Source organism: Pteropus alecto, unplaced genomic scaffold, assembly GCF_000325575.1.
Source record: "Pteropus alecto unplaced genomic scaffold, ASM32557v1 scaffold22, whole genome shotgun sequence".
Taxonomy (NCBI): Eukaryota; Metazoa; Chordata; class Mammalia; order Chiroptera; family Pteropodidae; genus Pteropus; species Pteropus alecto.
Window position 1 is genome coordinate 10,036,002 of NW_006434839.1, and position 25,733 is coordinate 10,061,734.

The 25,733-nt window shown below is 35.0% G+C and overlaps 2 protein-coding genes across 3 annotated transcripts in view; one reads left to right on the forward strand and one right to left on the reverse strand.

Annotated features, from left to right (window-relative positions):
* TNPO3 (transportin 3) overlaps window positions 1–25,733 on the forward strand; it is a 74,531-nt gene that overhangs the window by 19,675 nt on the left and 29,123 nt on the right. For both annotated transcript variants that reach the window (XM_006910530.2, XM_025045832.1), the window contains exons 2-8: window positions 10,708–10,908; window positions 11,885–11,958; window positions 13,239–13,395; window positions 18,623–18,766; window positions 21,511–21,686; window positions 22,202–22,340; window positions 23,608–23,754. In XM_006910530.2, the coding sequence (XP_006910592.1) occupies window positions 10,708–10,908; window positions 11,885–11,958; window positions 13,239–13,395; window positions 18,623–18,766; window positions 21,511–21,686; window positions 22,202–22,340; window positions 23,608–23,754 (1,038 nt within the window). The remainder of the gene's footprint in view (window positions 1–10,707; window positions 10,909–11,884; window positions 11,959–13,238; window positions 13,396–18,622; window positions 18,767–21,510; window positions 21,687–22,201; window positions 22,341–23,607; window positions 23,755–25,733) is intronic.
* LOC102893896 (metallothionein-1A-like) lies at window positions 3,604–4,143 on the reverse strand. The gene has a single exon (XM_015588277.2). The coding sequence runs from the start codon at window positions 3,799–3,801 to the stop codon at window positions 3,604–3,606; it is 198 nt and encodes a 65-aa protein (XP_015443763.1). The 5' UTR covers window positions 3,802–4,143.

Here is a 25,733-nt window from a genome sequence, read left to right on the forward strand (position 1 = left end):
CAAAATAACATAATAAAAGTAACATCCTGAAGATCGAGGTACAATTGACACTTCCTTTGACACTCCCTTCGACACTCCCTTCGACACTCCCTTTGCTATACTTAATCTTCTTCTTCCTGGAATTCCACAGAACCAGCCTTTTCTTTTTTATGCAAGCAGGCCTCCCGAGATAATCCATGCACTCTTTTGAATTTGGGGAGCTTTAGCTCCCTACAAGGTGGGGTTTCAGGGAATCCTCTGGGCGGAGTGACCTCTGTCATCCAGTTTGATGACATCATGGCTATGGCGGTGCTGTGTCTGGTGCACTGGTATGTGGGAGGGCTCAACAGGGAACAATGTACACTGCTGCCACTTCTGTACAGAGCGAGTCTCGCTTCAGCCCTTACTTGGACAATGTCTCCCTGTAAGTCCCTGGTGCCCATGTGTGCAGCCAAATTGGCACTGATGCTCAGAGTGAGCAGGTCCGTCACCTTGAAAATCCATTCACGGACGTGGCTCCTTTAAAAGGTGTCTGCCGCAGCGGCAGCCTCCATCCCACTCGGCCCCGAGTCTTCATCCGGTCTCACCCTCCACCGCTGTAGGGTGACTTCCTGTATTTCTCCCTAGTTGTATGGTTTGTTCATCTAGATCCTAGGCACCTTCTCCCCGCTGCTGCCCCTTGTTTCCGTCACAACCCCAATCCAGTCGCCAGAGGGATAAACAGAGCTCCCACCATCCATGCCATTTTTTTTCCCCCGTTCGCTCGCTTACTCTCTCTTTTTTTTTTTTAATAGTGTTGTTATGATGTTCCTAGGTCTGGTTTTTCTGTCCAAAGGGTTTCTAGAGCTTCTTAAATTTGTAGCTTGCTGTCTTTTATACGTTCGTAAATTTCTCAGCCATTGTTTTTAGTGCTTCTGCCCCATTTTTTTCTGTTTCTTTTGGTATTTCAGTTATATGTATGTTAGACTTTTTCACTATGGATTCTTCCCATCTTTACCGTCTGTCCTTGTTTGAATTTGTGCTTTGGTGTTGTTATTTTGTTGGCCTCTTTTCTGTTCTGGTAATCCTTCAGTTGTCTTATTTTCTGTTTAACTCTTCCATTAGGTTCTTAATTTAAGCTACTGTATTTTTCAGTTCTAGATTTTCATTCGATTCTTTTTTATAGGTTCTATTTCTTCACGGAAAGTCTCCAAAATGTCTACTAATTCATTAAGTATATTAATCTATTAATTTTTCCCAACTGTTCACTTTGAAAAATTCATAATTTGAAAGAATTGTACAGTGAACACTGATATACTCTTAGTTTGACAGTGTCACATTTGCTTTTTTTTTTTTTTTGTCTGTCCCTGTTTGTCCTCTGAGTGTATATTTTTTTAACCTTTTGGAATTAAATTGCAGACCTCATAATGCTGCACCTCTAAAACATTTTGACATATATCTTATAACAAGGACATTTTTCTAAACTAAAACCATTGTCACTCTCAAGAAATTTAACATTGACATAGTAGTAGTATCTAATACACAGTCTATATTTCAAGTTTTCCAATTGTTGCAGTTATAGATTTCTGGCTTTAAAAAAAATTTATTTTCCCTAATCCTGGATCAAGTAAAAGATAATGCATTTCTTGTAGTTGTTATGTCTCTTCAGTTCTGGAGTGTTTTTTCTTTTATGATAGTGATGTTAAACAAATCCAGGCCTATTTGTCTTTGTATTTAATATGCCCCACTGTTTAGATTTGTCTGGTTGTTTTCCTATGATTGCATTCAGGTTAAAGTTTTTGGAAGAATACTATATGGCTGATTTGTCATTTTCAGTGAATCACATCAGGAGTCACACAAAATGTTCGTCCTATTTATTGGCGATGTTACATTTATCACTTCATTTAAGACATCCCAGTTATTTTAGTTCTCATTTAATAATTCTGTTACCTAGATAAGTTATTTTCTGTTATCTCCCCCTTCCCTTTTTTATTATCATTTAGTCTTGCTTTTGTTTGGTACTGGATATACTGTTTATGAAAAGTTGAAGAGATTTTTTTTTTTTCCCGAGGTGATTTCTTTTGCTTCAAGCATATCTTTATGATAGGATGAGATCCCTTTAATCTAAAAAGGGGTTGAACAGATTCTAAAATGTGTTTATCTTTCTTGTGGTAAAATATACATAACCTAAAATTTACCATTCTAAAGTGCATAATTCAGTGACAAGTACATACACATTGCTATACCACTATATCACCACAGGCCATCTCCAGAACTTTTTCATCTTCTCCAACTGAAACTCTGTACCCATTAAACAATAACTCTCCCCATTATCCCCTCCCCTGAACTTCTGGCAACCAAAATTCTAACTTCGTTTCTATGAATTTGACTATTCTAGGTAACTCATTTAAATGTAATCATAAATACTTGTCCTTTTGTGTCTGACATATTTCACTTAGCATAATGTCTTCAAGGTTTATCCATGTTGTAACATGTCATGGTATGAATAATTATCTTGTATCTATATACCATGTTTTGTTCATCTATCAATGAACATCTGAGTTGTTTTCAACTTTTGAGTATTGTGAATAATGCTGCAATGAATATGGGTATGCAAATATCATTTCAAGATCCTGTTTTCAATTATTTTGGTTGTATACCCAGAAGTGGAGTTGCTGGATCATTTGGTAGTTCTGTTTATAATATTTCAAGGAACCTCCATACTGTTTTACATAGTGGCTGCACTGTTTTACATTCCCACCAACAGTGCACAAGTGTTCCGATATCTCATCATATCTCCTCACTAATACATGTTGGTTTGTTTTTTTGATAGTGGCCATCATAACAGGTGTGAAGTGATATCTAATTGTGGTTTTGATTTGCATTTTCCTGATAGTGATATGTTAAGCATCTTTTCATACGCTTATTGGTCATTTTTATATCATCTGTAGAGAAATGTCTTTTCAAGTCTTTTGCATAATTTGGGTTTTGTTGAGTTGTAGGAGTTTTTTAATATATTCCCGATATTAAACCCTTATCAGAGAGTTTTCAAATATTTTCTTGCATTGTGTAGGTTGCTTTTTCACAACATTGATTGTTTCCTTCGCTGGGCAGAGGTTTTAAAGTTTGATGTAGTCTCATTTGTCTATCATTGCTTTTATTTCCTGTGCTTTTGGTGTCATATCTATTCAATCATATTTAATGTTGTGAACCCCTCTCCCTCTCTTATGTTTTCTTCTGGGAGTTAGTTTCAATTCTTACATTTAGGTCTTTAATCCATTTTGAGTTAATTTTTGTTATTTGATCAAACCTCTTTCTTTTGCACATGGCTATGCAGTTTTCCCAACACTATTTGTTAAAGAGACTTTTCCTTTCCTCATTGTGTAATTTTGGCACCCTTGTCAAAGATATTTGACTGTATTTGAGAGACTCTCATTCGTCTGTGTATCTCTCATTATGCCTGAACCATACTATTTTGATTACTGTGGTTTTATAATACATTTTTTCTTTTTTCTTTTTTTTTTTTTTTTTTTGAGTCTAGATAAGTTTTTTGTCATTCAAATATATCATTCAAAAAGGAATACAGAAATCAGGTCAGAGTTTATGAAAAAATTTAAAAATGCAGGTTTGAATATGTTGCTCTGTTTACTGGGAGCAGGCTCTCCCTGACATCACGCATAGCAGCTGCTTCTTTGCAGACACAGCCCTACGCACACCGGCCACAGCCCACGGGCAGCAGGAGCAGCAGCTCTTCTTGCAGGAGGTGCATCTGCAGTTTTTGCATTTGCAAGAGCCAGCGCAGGTGCAGGAGCCACCAGTGGGGCAGGAGCAGTTGGGGTCCATTTCGAGGAGAGGTGAGGCAGGAGGCCCAAAGCAAGAGGTGAAGAGGAACTTGTGCTAGTGCAATGCATGGTTGTAATAAATTCAGAAATTGGGAATGTGAGGCCTCCAACTTTGTGACCTCCAGCTTTGTTCTTTTTTCAACATTGTTTTGGCTATTTAGGGTTCCTTGAAATTCCATGCGGATTTTCTGATGGATTTTTCTGTTTCTGCAAAAAACATTGGGATTTTGATAGGGGTTGCATTGAATCTGTAGATCACTTTGGGTAGTGTTGACAGTCCTTGAACACAGGATGTCTTTCCATTTTTTGGTGTCTTGAATTCCTTTCAGCATTGTCTTGTAGTTTTCGGTATAGTATAGTCTTTTTGCCTTCTCACTTTATTCTTATTTTGTTCTTTTTGATGCTATTATAAATGTAATTGTTTTCTTAATTTCCTTTTAAAATTCTTCATTGTTAGTTTATAAAAACAAGTGATTTTGGGGTGTTGATTTTGTATTTTGCAGCTTTACTGAATTCATTTATTTAGTTTTAACAGGTTTAGGGAGGCATCTTTAGGGTTTTCTACATATAAGATTGTATCATATGTGAGCAGACATCATTTTACCTCTTCCTGTCCAGTTTTGATGTCTTTTATTTCTTTTTCTTGCCTAATTGGTCTGGCTAGAACTCCCAGTACTATGTTGAATAGTAGTGGCAAAATTAGGTATCCTTGTCTTATTCCTGATCTTAGAGTTTTGAAAAGCTGTCAGTCTTTGACCATTGAGTATGATGTTTATTGTGAGTTTTCATACAGTTATGTGCCGCTTAACGGTGAGGACATGTTCTGAGAAATGTGTCGTTAGGTGATTTTGTTGTATGCAAACATCATAGAATGTACTTATACAAATCTAGATGGTATAGCCTACTGCACATGTAGGCTGTGTGGTATAGCCACACACTTGCTCCTAGGCTGCAAACCTGTGTAGCATGTTACTATACGAAATACTATAAGTAGTTGTAACATATGGTAAGTATTTGTGTATCTAAATATATCTAAACATGGAAAAGGTCACTATGTTGTACATCTGAAATTAATATAACATTGTATGCCAGTTATACTTTAATACAAAATAAATAAAAATAAACATAGAATAGGTTCAGTAAAAATATAGCATAAAAGACAAAAAAGAGGTATACCTGTATAGGGCACTTACCATGAATGGAGCTTGCAGGACTGGAAATTGCCATGGTTGAGTGAGTAAGTGGTGAGTGAACATAAAGGCATAGGACATTACTGTACACTACTATAGACTTTATAAGTGCTACATATGTCTTGAAGTACAGTAAGTTTGTTTGTACCAGCATGACCACAAACATGTGAGTAATGCGTTGTGCTACGATGACGTTACGATTACCTGAAAGGAATTTTTCAGTTTTATTATAATCTTACGGGACCACTGTGTATATGCCATCCATCGTTGAAATGTTATATGGTCTTTACTATGTTGGGATAGTTTCCTTCTTTTCCTAGTTTGCTGAGTGTCTTTCATGAAAAGGTATTAAATTTTGTCAAATGCCTTTTCTATATCAATTAAGGTGTTTATGGGTTTTTTTCTTCATTCTGTTAATGTGATGTTACATTGTTTAATTTTCACATGTTGAACTACCCTTATATTCCATGAATAAATCTCATTTGGTCAGTGTATAGTACATTAATATACTACTGAATTTGGTTTGCTAGTATTTTGTTGAGTTGTTGTTTTTGCATCAGTATTCATAAGGGACGTTGGTCTGTAGTTTTCTTGTGGTGTCTTTGGCTTTGGTATTAGAGTAATGCTGGCCTCATAGAATGAATTAGGAAGTGTTTTCTTCCATTTTTGGGGGGGGGCGGGGAAGAGTTTGAGAAAGATTGGTCTTAAGTCTTTAAATGTTTGGTAGAAATCACCAGTAAAGCTCTCTGGTCCTGGGCTTTTTCTTTGTTGAGAGGTTTTTGATTACTGATTCAGTCTCTTTAATAGTAATAATAAAATAGTCTATTCAGATTTTCCGTTTCTTCTTGATTCAGTTTTGGTATGTTGTCTATTTCTAGGAATTTGTCCATTTCATCTATATTATCCAATTTGATGGTGTACAGTTATTCATAGTATTTCTTGTAATCCTTTTTATTTCTGTAAAATTTGGTAGTGATGTTTCCACATTTCCTTTCTCTTTTTTTCTTAGTTAATCTAGCTATAAATTTGTCAATTTTGTTGATCTTTTTGAAGAATCAAATCTTGGTTTTTCTATTCTGTTTTATATTTCTTTTCTCTAATCTTTATCATTTCCTTATGCTAGCTTTGGATTTAGTTTGTTCTTTTTCTAGATCTTTAAGGTATAAAGTTAGGTTGTTGATTTGAGATATTTTTTCTTTTTTTTTTTTTTAATGTAAGTGTATATGGCTATAAATTTCAGAACTGTTTTTGATGTATCACTTCGTAAGTTTTGGTATATTGTTTCCATTTTCATTTGTCTTAAGATATTCTAATTCCCCTTTTGTAACCCATTGGTTGTTTAAGAATGTGTTTGGGAATTTTCCAGTTTTCCTTCTGCTATTAGTTTCTGGTTTTATTTCATCGTGATTGGAAAAGATACTTTCTATGATACCAGTCTTTTTACATTTATTAAGACTTATTTTGTGGCATAACATCTGGTCTCTCTTGGAGACCTTTCAGTCTTTTCGAGGTGTATTTCCTGTTGCCTTCACTGGGTCCCATCTGAAAGTCTGGAGTATTTACTCTTCCTTAGTGAGCTCTGAATTCCAGTTTTCATCTCCCCAGTCTTACGAGACTGCCCAAAGTTCTGCAGGTTCTCAGCCTCGTGTCTTCCACTTTTAAATAGGCAAATGCCTTGAAAGAAGTGGAGCCACATATTGGGCTGAACTCTTCCATTCTCTGTCCCTGGAATCTGTGCCTCATGTTCTAGCTGTCTAGGTTGTTTTGATGTCGTCAGACAAGTTCATTTTGGTATTTAATTCATCTTTTGTACTTGTGTTTGGCTGGGAAATTAGTATAATGCCAGCTAGTGTGTTATAATCAAAGTTAAAACACCCGGTAAATGCCATGAGAGCTTCAGGTTGTTTAGGGAGCATATAGGGCATAAAACTAACTCTTGTATGTGAAAAAGCTTCACTACGCTTTCTAAAAATGTGTAATTTAAATTTTTACAAAAAAAATCTTATGAGATCAGTATCTTTGTTTTTTAATTGTATGTCTTAGAGATGTCTCCATATTAGAAATACAAATCCGTCTTTATTTTTAAAGGCAGTTCCGAAGGACATGTTAAAAAAAATATTCAAACATATTAAAGATGTTTGAAAAATAAATCTTTGCATCCCTACCTTCTAGTTTACCAGTTCTCCAAAAGGACATATTTTTGTTTTGACTTTTGATTCTGCCCTTTATTTTTGAAATCTCTCCTTTTAAGGAGATAGAAATGTTTAAGTCAGCAGTATATGTAACCCAGAATGATACAGTTGGTGTTTTTTGCTAGTTTCTGCCATTCAGATTAAAAAGCACAGCATGTCACTGCACATTCAGTGAACTTTTTCACAAGGGTCCTGATATGGTTGGTTGACATATTTCACTTGGGAGAGACTTCATACTAGTTCAGTGTAATAGGTAATACTGGGGGTGCGGGGGATTGTTTGTTTTGTTCTATTTTGTTTTTAAACAGATACAGAGAATCACACAAATGTGTAAATTGGTGGATAATGTATATAGATATACCCACCACCCAAGTCAAGAAATAGAACTTTACTGGCTACTCCAGAGGTCTTTCTTGTGCCCTTTATAGTTTTATCACCCAAGTAGGTATTCTTCCACATTGTACTTCAGTCTTGCTGTTCATTTTTATTTAAGTGTCTTTTAATCTTCAGGTTCTCTCTCTTTCTCTCTCTCTGGATTATTTATCTATTGAGGAATCTGGGCCATTTGATGTGTTGAGTTTCCCCACAATCTGGATTTTGCTGATTGCATAGTTACGATGCAGTTCTACTTTCTTCTGTATTTCTTGCAAATTGCCAGCTGGATCCAGAGGCTTGATGAGACAGGTTTGAACTTCTTGTCATTGTGGTGTCCTCTTTCATCAGGATACACATACTATCCGATTGTCTTTCTCATGATCTGCTCTGAAACAAATTACCTCACAACGTAGTGACTTAAAACAAAAACTATTTCACTGTATCTCATAACTTTGTAGGTAATAAATTTGAACAGGGCTCCATGCCAGTATGTAGGTTCTGAGATGGCTTCATTTACATGCTTGACACTCTGGTAGGAATGGCTGGAAGGCTGAACTTAGCTGAGTTCCTTTCCATGACTTTCCAGAGACTTCCTGGTCTCTTTATGTTGTCTCTCCAGCAGAGTAGTCTGAGATATGGTAAATGTCAAAGTATTTGTGGACATAAAGTAAAACCACCACAGTAACTAATGAGTATACTTTGACATATTTCTCTTTAAAGTTTTAACTTTATCATTTATACATTAATCTTGCCTGTAACAATTATTACAGTAATGTTCTAACGGTGATTTTCTGTATCTCCTATTCCTTCTATATTCATTAACTAGTATTCTTCCTTAAAAAAGATGTCTTTTATTCTACATGTAACTTCTTGCATGTTATTTATTCAGTTGTTATTCACATCAGTATGGATTTATGAGTATTTGTTTATTTTTGAGTAATATTCCAGTGCTATCATAATTAATTTTGTTATTCCCTGTTTTCTGGCTTTGGTCATTGGAAGCTCTTTCAGGTTGGCTCCTGTGTCTTTTGGACTTTAGGCTAGTTTTTAAAATCTTTTTCTGGGTTACTTTTATGGTAGGGATATGATTCTATTCATTATCTCCAGCCTGCCCCTCCCCCTCCCCCCCGCCGCCCATGCTATATATGGCGTTTGACCTCAGTTGCTTATTTTTTGTGAAATTAAATTAGTTTTCCTGAACTTTTAGGAGATGTGATTAAGGATAGTATTTCCAACTTTGAAGAGCTTCCTTTTCTGTTATTTTCAGGTATTTACAAATATGGTGGTTTTATTTCCAAGATTTCTAGCTTTGTTACCATCTCCTTTTCTTCCTTTGTCTATTGTATATGTTCTGTATAATTTCCATTCTGTTCACAGCACTTTCTCCTTAGTTTGGAGCCCTGTCCTGGCTCTTCTGTTTCAAGAGTTTATAGAGGCTAGACCTAGTTCCACCTCCTTAAACCTTAGGTTAATTAGGCCTCTTCCACTCAACTCTTTTACTCACCAAAACCTGTTCCATTTTGAAATATTATCCTCTAATTAGCTCCCTTTGCCTTTTAGTGAATACCTGTTGGCTCTTTTGGAGTTCCTCTTCTCTTATATCCATTAGCTACCCTGTTGTTTCCCTCTGCTTCTGCTTTTACTGAAGCTGAAACTATATAGATCTTATAGATTTCACTGGTTTGTCCCCAACCACGTATATTTTGGGGTTCTTGGAGATAACTAGATAATATCTAGTTTTGTTTTAAATGTCCATTGTGCTTTGGTTTTGCTCTTTAATAGCTCTGTTTTTATGAGTATTTATGGAGATTCCAAAATTTTGTAGAATATTTCTATTATTTTTTAAAATATCAGTTTGAGTCAAATATATTTTGATGGCATATTAAATCATAGATATGATTGGGTTACTGGCTAAATAATTAATGGCTAAAAACTATGTGGCTGGCAGATTTTTTTTAAAACATGCTGGGGTACAAAGTCTAAAAAAAGTAATAAAACACATTTTATCTAGAAAAAAGTTAGTGTTTCCTGCTTATTTTCCACCAACTTATTGATTTAAAGTTAAACTTTATGTCAATAAACCTGTCTTAAGTTTCATGGTCTTTTTTTAGTTTACTTTGGGAACTTGTACAGGCCATTTATTCTGCCTGTTTCTCTCCTTGACTTCCTGTTTATCTTTGGAAATATCTTGAAGAATCACTATGTATTACTTGTGAAGTGCTCTATCATCATAAGAACTTGACTAGGTAAATCTGTTATCTCTCTTCACAGTTGGCTCTATTCCTAAATTAAGATTGAAAATTTTTTTTAGTCCACCACTGCCAATCCATTTTAGCTTTCTCCCATGAAGAGGCTGTTAGGTGTAGAATTGCTTTAGAATTTATCAGTTGTTAATTGATTGCCTATTGTGTACTATACAATTTTGTTCTCAAAGTTATTTTTCAAAATAGGATTCCCTTTTATAACTATGATGAGCTGTTAGAGACCAGATTCTATGCTTTTGTTCTATTATTTCTGTAGATACATTTATTTTCTCCTGTGAAAACAATTTTCGTAGCATGTGTAACACTTTGCCAAATATAAATACATCAAAAAACAATGAAGTATGTGAAATATTCACTTGGGGTAAGGTAGTTTTTCTGCTGTTTTATTCAGGAACTAAAGATTGAAATGTAAGCCTAGTGAGACCACTATGAAATATATTCTTCTATATACGGATATATTAAAATAGTTTGAGACTTAATTTTCAGAGTGAGCAAAAGCTTATTTAAGTGGAAAAGAAAAGAAACATCCAACCTATAGATGAGAGTTGGAAAGTTATATAATGACATTTTAGTTTCAGTAGGAACTTTAGGGATATTTTTCTTTGTATTCTTCCCTCCACACAATTACTGATTCTCATCAGCAAGATTAGCTCCATTGTCAATTGATAACTCTTGTGACTTTCTAGAATGAGTCAGAATATTTTAGTAATATTTTTGTTGAACAAGGTCTATAAATATATAATTTGAAGTATTGGCTGAATTATTGGGTAATTTAGCTTGCCAGATTTTTTTTTATTATACTTTGGTCTAAATATGTTTGTATGTATTGAAGTTATATGATATTAAAATTATTTAGAAATACTGCTTTTATCTGATCTGCTTTTAGGTTCATGCATGGGAGATTTCAGACCAGTTGTTACAGATTCGACAGGATGTGGAATCATGCTATTTTGCTGCCCAGACCATGAAAATGAAGATTCAGACCTCTTTTTATGAGCTCCCCACAGACTCTCATGCTTCTTTACGGGACTCATTACTAACCCATATCCAGAACTTGAAAGACTTGTCACCTGTCATTGTAACACAGGTAAATTCTATGCTTCTCGTTAGGGAAATGCCTAAGGCCATTTGGATTTATCAAGTTAATTTTGATTGACGTTACTAGGCCATGTGAAGTAATGTTAACAATTTTGTTGTACACTAATTGCTATATTCGTGGATAGAAAGTGAAATTTTAAACCTTTTATGTTAATCTTAGAGTTCATTTGATTTTAACTTAAATACCAGAAGTGGGGGAAGTGAGTATAGTTGGTCACAGGCAGCCATGTGCCCTCCCCCTCCCCCCACACTGTTAAATTGCAGATGATATAAATACTGTACTGTTAAGGGTCAGAGGTCTGCCTATAATTACCTTTAAAAAAATCTTTTCTGGACAAATTGGCTTGTAAAAGTCTCACAAATGGTACAGTGAACTAGTTCATTTGGCCTTTCCCCCTTAGACAGGAAAATACGGTAGGAAGGAAAACTGGAAGCTTCAGTGAATACATACTCACATGTGTTCTCTGCCTGGCATAGAAGTGCCCTTGAAGAGGAAGGAGGCTTTTGCATAAGGCTTCAAGATGAGAAATGGAAAGAGAAGGGAAATGGCAATCCATTACTTGAGGAGTGAGTCAATGGGCTGACTTTGTCAGTAGCTTTGGCCTTTTGGCAAAGTATAATTTATCTGTCCATGAAGTTCTATGGTATTGCCAAATAAAAGTAAGTATTGATATATTCTGAGGAAAATCTACAGTCTGTTCTTTCTTTTTGGTTTTTTTTTTGTTGTTGTTGTTTTGTTTTTCCTTCTTAAAGGTTACCTTTTAAATCCCAGCAATTTGTAGCTTGCCCAGAAGAGTTTACATGATATAGGTAGTTGTGGGGGTGATGGGAGGAGGGGGGTGTCAATCTTACTTGTCATATTGTTTGGAAGAAATTTAGTCTTTTTGCTTTTCAATGAATATTGATGATAACTCTATTTCTGTTCATCTGTTCTATTCATTTATTTAATCTCTCTTCTTATTCAGCTGGCTTTAGCAATAGCTGACCTTGCCCTACAGATGCCTTCCTGGAAGGGATGTGTACAAACATTGGTGGAAAAGTAAGTTAACTTGTATTGACTGTATGCTAGCATTTAGGATTACCATTAACCTACACAGAGAAGTTTGTTAGCAATAGCTATACATTTAGACTGTTTCCCCAAACTCTTAACATAGAATTATTTATCGTTAACCTTTGCTATGTTAAAAGAAAATCATTTAAAATTTAAATGCTACAGAAATATGTTGTGTGGGACATTAAAGACCCTTATCATTTATACATACACATATCACTTGAATTAACTGCAGCAACGTCTTTCATTGTGCCATGGATCATTCCCACTGACTGACATAGCAGTTCTATAAAAATATTGTCAGAATGTTTAAGATAATATTAAATTGAAAATTGTTATAAGAGTATACGTTCCTACCAGTTGGGGTTTGTTTTATGTCTGTCAAAGGTAAAATATTATTATTTAATACATGGAGCCTGCTACTTTGAATAAAGCATTTTCTCATGGTCTTAGCAGGATAATCTTGATATTAGCTCGCATTTTGGCATTTGGTCGGGAAATTAGTTTTGGAAAATGTAGATGTCCTTTTTATCTCCAACTACAGTGTGTCATTAAAGACTCTATGGATAGTTTATTTTTTGTTTTAAGTAAATTTTTATTAGGAAAATTAACATGCTTTTTGAAAAAAATTCTAATAGTATGGAAGCTTTCAGAGGAAAAGTGAACACCTTCCTCTCTCCATATTCCTTTATTTCATAAGTAACAACTATCAATGATTGGCTATATAGCCCTCTAGACTTTCCTTTAAGTATTTTATAATAGATAAGTACATACGTGTGTTAATCTACGTATATCTGTGTATGTATTTGGTCACTCATATGTAATATGTTTCATATACTTTTTTCACTTAATACATTGTGGGCATCTTTTCATGTTGTGGCCTGGATATCTCATTAGAATGGCTATGTATGTTCCATTGTATGACTGTAAGCTTTTTTATCCTGTTTAATTATGGAGGACCTTCATATTTTCCCAGTATGTTTGCTATTATAAAATAGCATTGCAATGCCCATCTTTGTATACTTTATATGTACATGTGATTTTTTTCGAAGAAGTAAGTTTTGGAAGTGAAATTGTGGGATCAGAGATTATGCAGGTCAAAATTTTGATTTTCAGATACCTTTCCAAAAAGTTATATCTATTTTTTTCTCTTTAATGGCAGTGAGAATGCTGCTATGTTGGCATAGGTTATTCTGATGGCTGTCGTTATCTTACATGATTGTGTTTTTTCGAACTCTAAGTAACTTATATCTCCTTTTCTTTTCCAGATATAGCAATGATGTAACCTCCCTGCCTTTTCTGCTGGAGATCCTTACAGTGTTACCTGAAGAAGTACATAGTCGTTCCTTACGAATTGGAGCTAACCGTCGTACAGAAATTATAGAAGATTTGGCCTACTACTCTAGTACAGTGGTATCTCTGTTGGTGAGTAGGTTTGAAATACTAAGTTGCTGCCTATGGGCAAAAAACTATAGTGGTTATTTGTAATTCATTTGCATTATTGTGAAATAGCTTTCTTTTGCAAAATTTGGTAGTGATAATACTGTCATTTATATAACACTTTACAACTAAAAAATACTTTCAGAAACTTTATTTTTTGAGCTTCTGAGAAATGTTTATGAAGGTGGTGTCATCTCCACTTTATGAATGAGAAACAGGCTTTAGAAATACAGAACTGTTAATTCAGAATTTGAACTCGTGCCGTATGATCACATATTCCTTGTTCTTCCTGCTGCAAACTATCAGCTCTTGATGAAAGACCATGCTAAGAGAAGTGTATATAAATTTACTTAAGAAAAATATCTTCTTTTAAGGATGAACTGAGATAGATTTTGGTAGGGCGGTGGTGCAAGACTTTACTTGATCTTTGAGCAATATCATAATTATAGGTTAGCTAATATTATACCATCTTTTTAAACAGAGTTAAATGTAATCATGTCCTTTTCAATTAGGTGGAAACTTTAATGCTATAGACCAGGGATTGGTAAATTTATGATCCATGGTCACCTAGTTTTCTAAGTAAAATTTCACTGGAGTCATGCCCATTCACTTACACATTGTCTCTGTCCATAATTTTGGGTTAAAGTGGCAGAATTGAGTAGTTTTCACAGAGATCATGTATGGTCTGCAAAGCCTAAAATATTTACTGTCTGGCCCTTTATAGAAAGTATTTGCTGGTTCTTGAACTTAGATGATATTAAATTGATTATCTAGCCCACATCTTATTTTTAGGTCTTTATAGTCCAGCTCAATTTTCTCAATCATGTGGTTATAGTAAATTATTTTTCAGGGATTTATATCATACTGCAACATCATAGAACTTTTAATTTGAAAAAACAGAGTTTTGTTTGAAATTGTGTTCAGTTTGGTATTAGAAACTCATTGAAAAATTCTTGTAAGTTAATATAGACAAAGCAAATTAGGTTCAAGCCATCTGGAGATCATACCTTTAACCTTTTAGTACATATCTGCTGTGAACATAGTGTACAGATTTTAAAAATCCAGATGAGATACTTTTCATTCTGTAGCCAGTTTTTTTAGTCATACAGCTTTATCTTTCTATTTCAGTAAATTTTTATATCATCTAGTATATACCCAGGCCAGATTCATATTTGTTAATGTTGATCATAAACTAAAAGTCGACTAGGTATTTTTTCTGCAAAGTGGATTTGGAAAAAGAAAGGATTGCAATCCGATACATGCAGACATGGTGAGCCAAATGCACGAAAATGAAGTACAAAGAAGCAGGAAGTTCTTTTCAGAGGGGAAGATGAAGTCAAGGGAGGAGCTCTTATAACCATAGAACTCTCTCGGGCTCATGGGACCAACATAGGGTGTGAGAGCTCCTCTTGCAGGCCCTCCTGATTCTTGTCTTGGGTTAAGGTCTCTGTCATAAATTTTGATATCCTATATTCTTTACAGCCTTTTTCCAAATCAATATCCAGTCTAGAACCATTCCTTGTATCAGGTTATTATGACTCTTATTTACAGTCTCTCTTCCCTTTCCTTTCTCAAAATGACATTGATTTGTTGAAGAGATTGGGCCAGTTCTATAAAATATCTTAACTTTTGAGTTTTCTGGTTGCCTTGTCTTTGTTTCATTTAGCTTGTTTTTCTGTTCTCTGTAATTCTTCTGATTGGAAGTTATATTTAAAGCAGCTCTTCTCATAAAGAGATTCTTTAGGAGAATTAAGCCTTAATGCTGTAAGGCATCTATTGAATGTAATGAATTTTCTCCTGTGCATTAATAATAGTAACAGCTATACACTATCCTTAAGAGAATTGAGAAAATAGTTATTCACATCATGTTCTGCAGGACTTAATTCTTTCCTTGGCTGAGAAAGACTCAAAAGCTCGTTGGATTAATTTTAAAAATTAAACATTTTTGGCTGGAACACATTGCAGGTACTTCATGTGTATCTCATTGATAAATACTTTTTGGTTGATCTTCCATTAGTGATGCTAGGAGTGACTGGATTAAGATGATGACAGTCTGATTCTTGTATTTATGAAGTTTTCCACCTTGTGTTATAATGCAGTTTGTTTGATGGTAGTTTATTTTACAAATGTCCAATTCCATATCAACCTTTTGCTTAATGATTTTAAATTCTAGTTTATAATCGACTGAATTTATAATTTAGTCAATAAATGTGGTTTGCAAAATATGGTTTTATTAATTGTATAATTCATTCTACTATATGTTAGTTGGCATTCTTCTGAGTCTCTACTAGAAAAGCAGAATGTCTTAAGTCTTTTTTAATTTCCTGTTTTCAAATAAGAATTTGTTTTAAAGATGCCTTAAATATTACTGTGTTTTTGTTTTTGTTTTTTTCCTGGCTTTCCTTTTATGGAGTATTATAGATTTTCTTTGATTCAGGATCTCCACTAAAATCATTCTTTTGATGCTTAAAATGTTATAACTTTGGCCACTAGAGCACTTTTTTTGTTTCTTAACATAAAAGATAACTAATATTCGTCTTGTGACCTCCTTGTCCCAGATCTAAAATCTTCGATTCATTTTAATATCAGTTTGGGTCCAGTTAGACGAGAGAAACTACACAGTGATGTGTGGGAACATTTAATGTAAAGGATGAGTAATTCTAATAGATTACAGTAATGAAGGATTGTCTAATAAGAAGTAAAGTAAACAGATACAATAAAACAAATTAATGGGGGGAAAAAAACAGATACAAGGCTAAGATAGAGTTTCCAAGGAAGACGAAGAGCCAGACCCTATTGGGTAGGGCATAGCCATGGTAGAGAAGTCACTGTGGCACTGCATGCTGCTAGAAAGTCTGTCCTCTTGAACTTACTGGAAATCTGCTTTTTAAGAAGCCCAAGAAAGCTGTTCAGGGAAGGTGTCTCACCAAAGACACTCTGTCACAAAATCACCTGGGTGTGAGAGTACCAGAGAAAGCTGCTGGACACGGCACTGCAAGAGCCGGGCAGAGGGGTGGCAGAGGGGATAGTCGGGTAGATCTTGAAAAGAATGGACATCCCTTTCAAGGTATCTGTTTCAGATGAGGTTATTACAGAGCTTTAAATCTGAGGAAAGCTAGTCTTTAGTCTTCTCAGCCACTGGAAGGCAGGCTACTTCCACTGGTAAGGGAGACTCAGGAGTGACCTGGGGGTTCCAGATTATCAGTTTCATTAGTGTCCAAACAGATGTCTACATTCCAAGCTTCAGAATCCCATTTTTTACCAATTTCCTAACTTTCTCATGAGAAACTTGGTAAAATTGCAAATTCGGCTGTTTTTAATTCAGCAAGCTACACAATTCCATTTTGTGTATGAGTTTCAGCAATATCAGCCCTTTAGCTACAAAAAAATAAGAGTTTAGAGCTGTCATGGAAGCTCTCTGGTTTTTAGACTGTGACTTAAGCTAGGAATTAATGGACCTGAGCTTTTCATTTTCTTTTTGTAAGCACTCAAGTGAGGTCAAAAGAATCCAGTCGACACTACTATCTTTAAAGCCATCATTACTGACACAGTGGTCAAGTGCAGCAGCTATTTGGGCTCCCAAGACATGTGCTTGACTTAGCACTTCCTCATATTAGACAACAGGTGATAGATTGATTTGTTGTGATGAAATCTGAAAAATATATCCCTGTCATACCTAATAAAGTCTGTAATTCTGTCATGTAGTTTGTTATGTTATAGAACCCAGAGGATAAAATTAGGCCAAAATTGCCAAGAAAAACTAATTTATCTGTAATACCAGGTACCTTTTTCATTCAGTTAATGGTTCTATTCCATCCCATTTTCTTATCAGTATTATACTTTTGTGGTCTGTTCAGATGGACCCATTCTTAAATATTGTATTAAACTTTTCAGCGTTTTTAATATTGTTCGCCTATAAGAATAGCTGAACTGAGCCTTACCTCTAATATATTTTTCTCCCTTCATTTATTCTTTACCTCTACTATATTTTTACTGATGAACTCTTCTGGCAGTTATCCTTCAGCTTTTGAGGCCTTACTTTGAGAGACAGAGTTTTTAATATAGTTCTCAAAGAGGAACTGAAGGTAACTTCTTAGTTCTAAAGCTTTATATGGTGTGGTGTGGGTTTGATTTAATTAGCAGAATTTCTGCAACTACTTTTAGATGTAAGGTTTTCCTAAAGTTACATCCTTATGTTGGTAGGTAGAACACACAATCAAGTTTTTTCTTTTGTAAACATTATGCTTTAGTAAAATTGATATGTCATTTAGAAAGCATAAAGGCCAAGCAGTTGTGTAATGAATTTATATCAAAAGCTTCAAAGATTTAAGTGTGTATGTGTGTGTCGTTGGTTGATTATGGTTGCCATGAACTTACCTGAATCATTTCATGTTTCCTCATTTCAATTCAATTCAGTACAATTCAAACTAATAATTATGCAGTCATGATTGCCGGATACTGCACATACAGGGAAAGCATGGCTACCTAGAAGTACAGGTGTCAGCATTTAGATCATTACGGGATGCCATGCCCCCCATGCCTCCTACACCCCATGGCAATTATGTCTCTAACCTGTTGCCTGTAAAAGTTATTTTAAAACACGTTTTGTTTAGAAAAATTTGTATTACACTTCACTTTGGAAAAATATATTACAAAAACAGTTTGCAAAGAGAAACAATGGTGAGTTTTAGTCTGACTTTTCATTTTATCTCTTTTTCTAAACTATCACATTTATGGTAGTGTCACTTTCTGTGTAATGGCATATTTGGTTGAGTATTCAAGTGCTGAAGCTGAAACATTAGCTTTTCATGTGGGAATATACAGCATGACTAACATTTCTACTCTATAGAATCAGCTGTATAGATGAGTACTACTTTAAAGACAGTTCTATTGATAAGATTCCATTAATGCAGAAGTGGGATCTAAGAAAAAGTTATTTCTGAAACAATCTATCTTTGGGCAAGTCTATAACCTCTCTGTACCTTAGCTTCCCAATTGAGAAAGTGGAGATATTAAAAAATACCTATCTATAGAGTTTTTGTGGGGATTAAATGAATTAAGAGTGTTGAGAACAGTCTGGCACTTGTGAAGCACTTTTTAAATGTTAAATGTTACTATTGTCATTCTTTTCATTATTACATCTGTAAGGTGACTTTAATAGTGGTTTAAATATAAAAATTTACATTGTTTTAACTTATTTTCTTTTTTTCAGATGACCTGTGTAGAAAAAGCAGGAACAGATGAGAAAATGCTTATGAAGGTCTTTCGCTGTTTGGGAAGTTGGTTTAACTTAGGCGTTTTGGACAGTAACTTCATGGCTAACAATAAGTTACTTGCACTCCTTTTTGAGGTTTTGGTAAGTAATGGCTTTGTTTTTAAAAGGATTTCTGCCACATAGTCACAGGAACAAACCTAGGACATAACAGTGTTTTCAGATTTCTGCACAGTGATTGGAAAACATATAGTAGAAAAGCAGCAGTGTCCCTTGTTGCCAATTCCAAATTAAGGTATTAGTTTTAATACCCAAAACAGAATGTAGTTAGGTTTAATAGGAAAGCAGTCTTATATGTAGATCAGTGATTTACAAATAAAAATCCAAGTTACAAAAGAGTATTGATTTCTTGTTTTAGAATACAAAGTCGTGCCTTTTAATAATGTTCATTGGTTCTTTGAGACCATTATAGATCAGAATATTATCTTTGTAGTTGAGATAATTAAACATCACGGTATGTATAGGATGGATTTGGGGATTTTGAGAGTAAGAATTAATGTCTTTTTATATGCTTTTTGCATTTCTTCCTTAAACTCTGAAAGTAATAGTGCCTAGTAATTACGCATTCCTTTGTCTTGGTCGATAGGAGTGAGTGTGTGCTTATAATAAGACTAGTTTTAGAACAAGAAACAGCAGTATCTCAAGCACAAATACTGAGCAGGTCTTTGCAGATGGGAGTGACTGTGTCTCTTTCTCCTGAATGGTTTCCTTCCATGAAAACATTTTAGTATGAAAGCTCTGTGTATAATGGTTGTATGCTGGGGCACTGTCATTTAGAAGATGGTAGCGTGATACTAGATTGATAGTGAATTAAAGGAAGAAAAGGAAAAGCACATTCTTCAAGGAGACATTTTTGGCATTATTAGTGTCTTTCTGTTATCATTCTTTCATCAGAATAAGATTCAGGATGCTAACAATTGTTTTGCTAGTGATTGTCTTTGTCTCCATGTCTGTTGATGCCCTACCTCAATAATGGTAATTTTGATTCTCTTAGAAAATTGTGTGAAGAATAGTCAATATAAGTAAATTTAAATTCCACTTTTGTTTTAAAAACTTATAAATATGTTTACATATGAATGGAAGACAGTCTAGAATACACTTTAAACTTAAAGCAGTGATGACTTCTGGGAGTCGAGGTTGGAGTAAGAAACAAGCTAAGTACTGTGCTAGGATTATATTATCTTTTCTACTGATCCAGTGTCAAGACTCTGCTGTCAGTTAAAAGAAGAGTTTTTCTAGAATCAGTGCCAAATACATTCTCATTCTTACATTCATTCAGTTGTTCAACATTATGCCATATTTATTTTGTTTGGACCACAACTTTCTCATATAGTTTTTTCTCCTATAGTTATTTTAAAAACTTTTAAAAATTTAATACTTGATATATGCAAAAGAATAAATTTGAATGTTTATTTAACTTTTAAAATATAGTAATACAATTAATAGTTTTGAATTCACCACTTCATCTGAGTAACCTAATGAATAGTTTGCATTTGTGTGCTTTCCTATTTGTATAGCCACCCCCCTCCCTCGAGATTCTTGGTGTCCTTGTTTTTTAATATTCACAAAAGACTAATATGTGTTCACTAAATTTAACCAACCTCTCAACTGTACACTCCTGAATAAAAACCCTCTAGGCCTCCCTCTTTGAACCTTCTGATCTGCTCTAATTTGTATCAGTTGGAGGGAAACATTTTTTTTTTTTTAGTGCCTACAGGGCCTGGTCTTCCATCCAGGTACTAACCAGGCCCGACCCAGCTTAGCTTCCGAGATTAGCCGGCATCGGGCATGTTCAGGGTGGCATGGCCATAGACTGTATCAGCTGCTCTTTAGATCTGTTGTCCAGCTATCACCCTGGGACTTCTCTTTACTATGCTTCTGGATTGGATTATCTGTTTTTGAACATTCTCAAATAAACTTCCTCAGAAGGATATGTGGGAAGTAAACTTTGAGTTTTCCCATGCTTGAGAAATATTTTTACTTTACTTTCATTCTTTCTCTACCTCCCCCTCTTTAATTTCCCCCCTTTCCCAACATCCACACATGGATGTTGCCATTTCCCCTTAAGAACTGGATCTCTAAAGGCAGGGCATACCCTCCCACACGCTCGCAGCGTGCACCCGGGGCCTGGCGCACCCGGGGCCTGGCATGTGGCTCCACCTGGGGCGCAGACCCAGGACCTTCTGCTTGCAAAGCAGACTGCTAACCACTACACTATGGAGCCACTCCCTTGCTTTCATTCTTGATTGATGCTTTAACTAGTCATAGAGTTCAGTATCCTTTCCCTTAAAATTTTTAAGGCTTCTTTCGTGTACTGGCAGACATCATTGCTAATGAGAAGCTGGATAACTGTCTGATTTTTACTCCTTCCTAAGTTACCTTCTCTCTTCTCCAGAAGCTTTAAGTACCTCTTTAACCTTGATTTTCTAAAATACTACATTGTTGTGTTATGGATGGGCCCTTGATACTTGTTGGACCCTTTCATTTTAGATACTACTCAAATGTCAGAAAAAGGATGGAAAAAGTTTCCAGAGAACAAAATAGGGCAGGGAACACATGGCATTCTATTTGGAGGGGCTGGTATGGCGGCGGTGGGGTGGGGGGAACATGGATTTTAGAAGTCATGTGACCATGACCGAGATACTGAAAAGGCTAATTTGTCTGGCATATAGGAAAATAGAAATAGTAGTGGGAAAATTGATGGATATTGTCTTGTCAAAGTCCATGACTGTCAGGCTGTCAGGCATTTAAATTACATGTTCGGAAACAGGCTAGAATTGTTTACATATTGCTTGGATTATAGCTTCCCTTTTCCTGCTATTTTCCAGCAACAGGATAAGACCTCATCCAACCTACATGAAGCTGCTTCAGACTGTGTGTGCTCAGCTCTCTATGCCATTGAGAATGTGGAGACTAACTTGCCATTAGCTATGCAACTGTTTCAAGGAGTCCTGACATTGGAGACTGCCTATCATATGGCTGTAGCACGTGAAGATTTAGACAAGTGAGTATTTAAGGCAGGAGTCCTGGGTTCACAAATATAGTCTGGTATTCTTTTAAGTCACTTTTTATTATTCATCTGTGCTTTGTGATTCTTTGTGACTGTAAATATACACACAGCATCCTGAAATGCTCTTCTGTTCTCATCTGAATCTAGACTGGCAAAATAGATGCAGAAGGAGAGATGAGGTGGTAATCATGGAAAGTAGTAATTTTTTGCACTTAGAACAGGTAAGGTTAGGGATGAACTTTGAAGTATCAAGTGTGATTTGATGGGAATTTTATTTGAATGTTTAGTAATTGAGAATTTGAACTGACTCATGAGTCATTTGCTTATATGTGTCAGAATATATTATGTAAAGATATATGGTTGTTATGGAGATAGTGATACAGCATAGCAAATAACCACTACTTGTCTCCTGTGCCGACGATCCTTTTATTTGATTAACTGTTGGCGAGTATGTACATAACAATACCCAGATTTCTGACTTGGTGCTCTCATTCTTCTTTCATCTACAGAGTTCTGAATTACTGCCGTATTTTCACTGAACTGTGTGAAACTTTTCTTGAAAAAATTGTTTGTACTCCAGGCCAAGGTCTTGGGGACCTCCGAACTCTGGAACTACTTCTTATCTGTGCAGGACATCCTCAGTATGAGGTAGTATTCATACTTTATATAATAAAGCCATCTCCAAGTTTTATGTTGCATGTTATCCATATTCCGTTGTCTGCCATCCAGCTTTTTATTAGTGGTAAATTATGGTCTTTTTAATTCATGTGTATTGGGGTTTCCTCTGTATTGGATTTAAAAAACTTATGTTCGGGCTTCTGCTTTGAATCCTTTTCTGTTTTATTTTTACCTGGTTAGCTGGGCTGACTGGTATATGTATCTCAAGAAACCAGTTAGAAAGAAAGCCTATTGCTTTTCTATTCAGCCCCCTCTCTAGCTCCAGTTGTTCTTTAGAGCTTTACTGCAAAAAAAAAAAAAAACGCGCCCCACCCTCCACACCACATCTTAACTGTACCTCCACAAGTCTTAACATCCAAAATTTGTCTCCAAATTATGGATGAGAATGAAAAAGGGATTAGAAGGACTTAAAGAGTCTCTTTTACTCCAAAATCTGTAAGACACCCTGCCTCTTTTAAGTTTGCTAGATTTTTTTTGAAATCTCTTCATTTATTCAAGTAGTTTTACTTCCTTAGTAGTATAAGAAATAAAAAAGAACTCCCAAGTTGGGTATTGTTTTAAATAGCTCTATTTTGGATCCTCGAACAAGAAAGGATGGTATAGGGTCTGTCTTACGGAGGGCACAGTAGTCTTGTGATTCACAACTCTTTTTCTGTTATCACATAAAAGGTGATATTTATTTGCTTGATGTAATCTCATGAGGATTACTGCCGTATTTTCTAGATTCAAATGAAACTCAAAACGTTTTTGGGAGTAAGTATAGCACTACATAATAATCATCATTCCTTTAAACAGTGCCGTAAGCAAGCTGTGGATTATGTCCCAGACTTTTTCTCCCTTTTTCTCTCCCATTCAAGAAAGCAGGCAAATAAAAGTGACACAAAGTTGGTATGGTCAGGGATTTGCAGATGGTTTGTCTAATTAGAGGTGTTGTAATTCCAAATATAAAATGAAATGATTTGAGAATTTGGGAAAAATGACTTTAAAAGAGACTTTCATTATTCTGCCTATCTCTAAATTTAGAATCCAGTGTACTGTTGGGGAAGTTCTAAACGAGGACTATAAGGCCAGTCATCCTAAATGGAATTTGGGCCTAACATGGGAAGTTAATTTGGGAGGATGATAATATATCTGCTAGAGAAAAGGTAGTTTCTTAACTGGTTTCACTTTTTCATTTAAAAGATAGCTTGTTTCCTATAGGGCTCATTCCATTCCTTTTTCTCTTTTAATTTAACAGGTAGTAGAAATTTCCTTTAACTTTTGGTACCGACTAGGGGAACATTTGTACAAAACGAATGATGAAGTTATTCATGGCATCTTCAAAGCTTACATTCAGAGGCTGCTTCATGCCTTAGCTCGACACTGCCAGTTGGAACCAGACCATGTAAGTTCTCTTTTCTGCTTCTTTAAATCTCAATTTTCTCCTCTTTTCAGTGCTAATTTGAAAAGGAACTTTTGAGACTAAAGCTAATGATATCTTCAGGTTTTCTGTCATTCTATAACTTAGACTGAAGAAGTCAATACCAGTATAATGAGTAGTATTAAGCCTGTATAAAAGGAAATCAGTCCTGCTGAGACAGTATTTTTCCTGGGAGTTTACCTTAAATAATTCTGCAGAAGAGAAAAACAGCTACTTTATATACAAAGCATTATCTATAAAGGTAAAAAGTGATAAACCCATATACAACAGTATAAGAAGAATTACATCAATTATATAGCAGCTTGATATACCATTATGCAGCAGTTAAAAATAATGACTTAAAATAGTGATAGTTGGTATGCTAAATGAAAAAAAATCAGAATGTAAAATTTTATACTTTAATAGTATAAAATTTGTGACTGGATTAAAACTAACACAAAAGTGAAATATTTTGTGAAGATGTGGAGAATAACACGATTTCCCTCCTATATATACACATTTGTGTTGATATTATTTATATCGACTTTGTAATTTAAAAGAAAATACAGGAACAACAAAAAACAAACAATACAGTTAAAAAATGGGCAGAAGACCTAAACAGATACTTTTCCAAAGAGAAAATACAGATGACTTATAAACATATGAAAAGATGCTCAAGGTCACTAATCATCAGAGAAATGCAAATTAAAACCACGATGAGGTATCACCTCACACCTGTCAGAATGGCTATCATCAATAAATCAAAAAATAACAAGTGTTGGTGAGGATGCAGAGAAAAAGGAACCCTCATAAATTGTTGGTGGGATTGCAAATTGGTATAGCCGCTATGGAAAACAGTATGGAGGTTTCTCAAAAAATTAAAAATGAATATACCTTTTGACCCAGCAATTGCACTCCTGAGTATTTATCCAAAGAAAACCAAAACAATAATTCGTAAAGATCTGTGCACTCCAGTATTCATGACAGCACAATTTACAATAGCCAAAATATGGAAGCAACCAAAATGCCCATCTACAGACAATTGGATAAAGAAATTATGGTTCATATATACAATGGAATATTACTCAGCCATTAAAAAAAAAAAAATGAAATCCTACCATCTGCAACGACATGGATGGACCTAGAGATTATCATGCTGAGTGAAATAAGTCAGACAGAGAAAGATAAATACCATATACTTTCACTTATATGCAGAATCTAAGGAACAAAAAGAACAAATTAATCAAAAACAGACTCACAAATATAGTGGACAGTTTGGTGACAGACAGAAGAGAGAGGGGGGTTGGGGAACAGGGAGAATGGGGTGAAGGGTTAAAGAAGTACAAATTAGTAGTTAATAGTTGGTCACGGGGATGGGGAGCACAGCAGAGGGAATGCAGTTAGTATTAATATGATGGCTAGGTGGAGAGCCAAGGGAGGGAGGGAGCAATTGGGGGAATCATTTTATGAACTATATTAGATGTTTAAGCAATGTACTGTGTGCTTGAAACTAATTTAAATAATTTAAAAAAAAAAAAATACAGAAATCTATTTGTTTAGGAGAAAATATACTAGAAATATTATAAAATAGTCCATTTAGAAACTCTTCAACCTCCATTTTTGGCTTAGTGTCTTCAAATTTTACAGCATTTATTTTATCCTTTTGGTTGTTTCGTTGATTGGTTTAATCTGTGTCCTTTAACTTAGGACCTGGAGTGAGTTTTTTCATGTTGCTTAAAATTAAAACTGACATTTTTATGTTAACGTTTTTTGAGTCATGGTATTTTGTGTCTCCACAGAACCTTAGTGATCTAGTCTAGCGGTTTTCAGCACTTTTTTTTTTTAACCGAAGAATCCTATCTTTAACTTCATCTTACTTGGAAGCCCATTATGTAAATAAAAGCAGGGCTGCTCTGGTTTAAAATTAGACTTGATCCCCGTCTTCCCTTTGTTAGTTCCTTGAC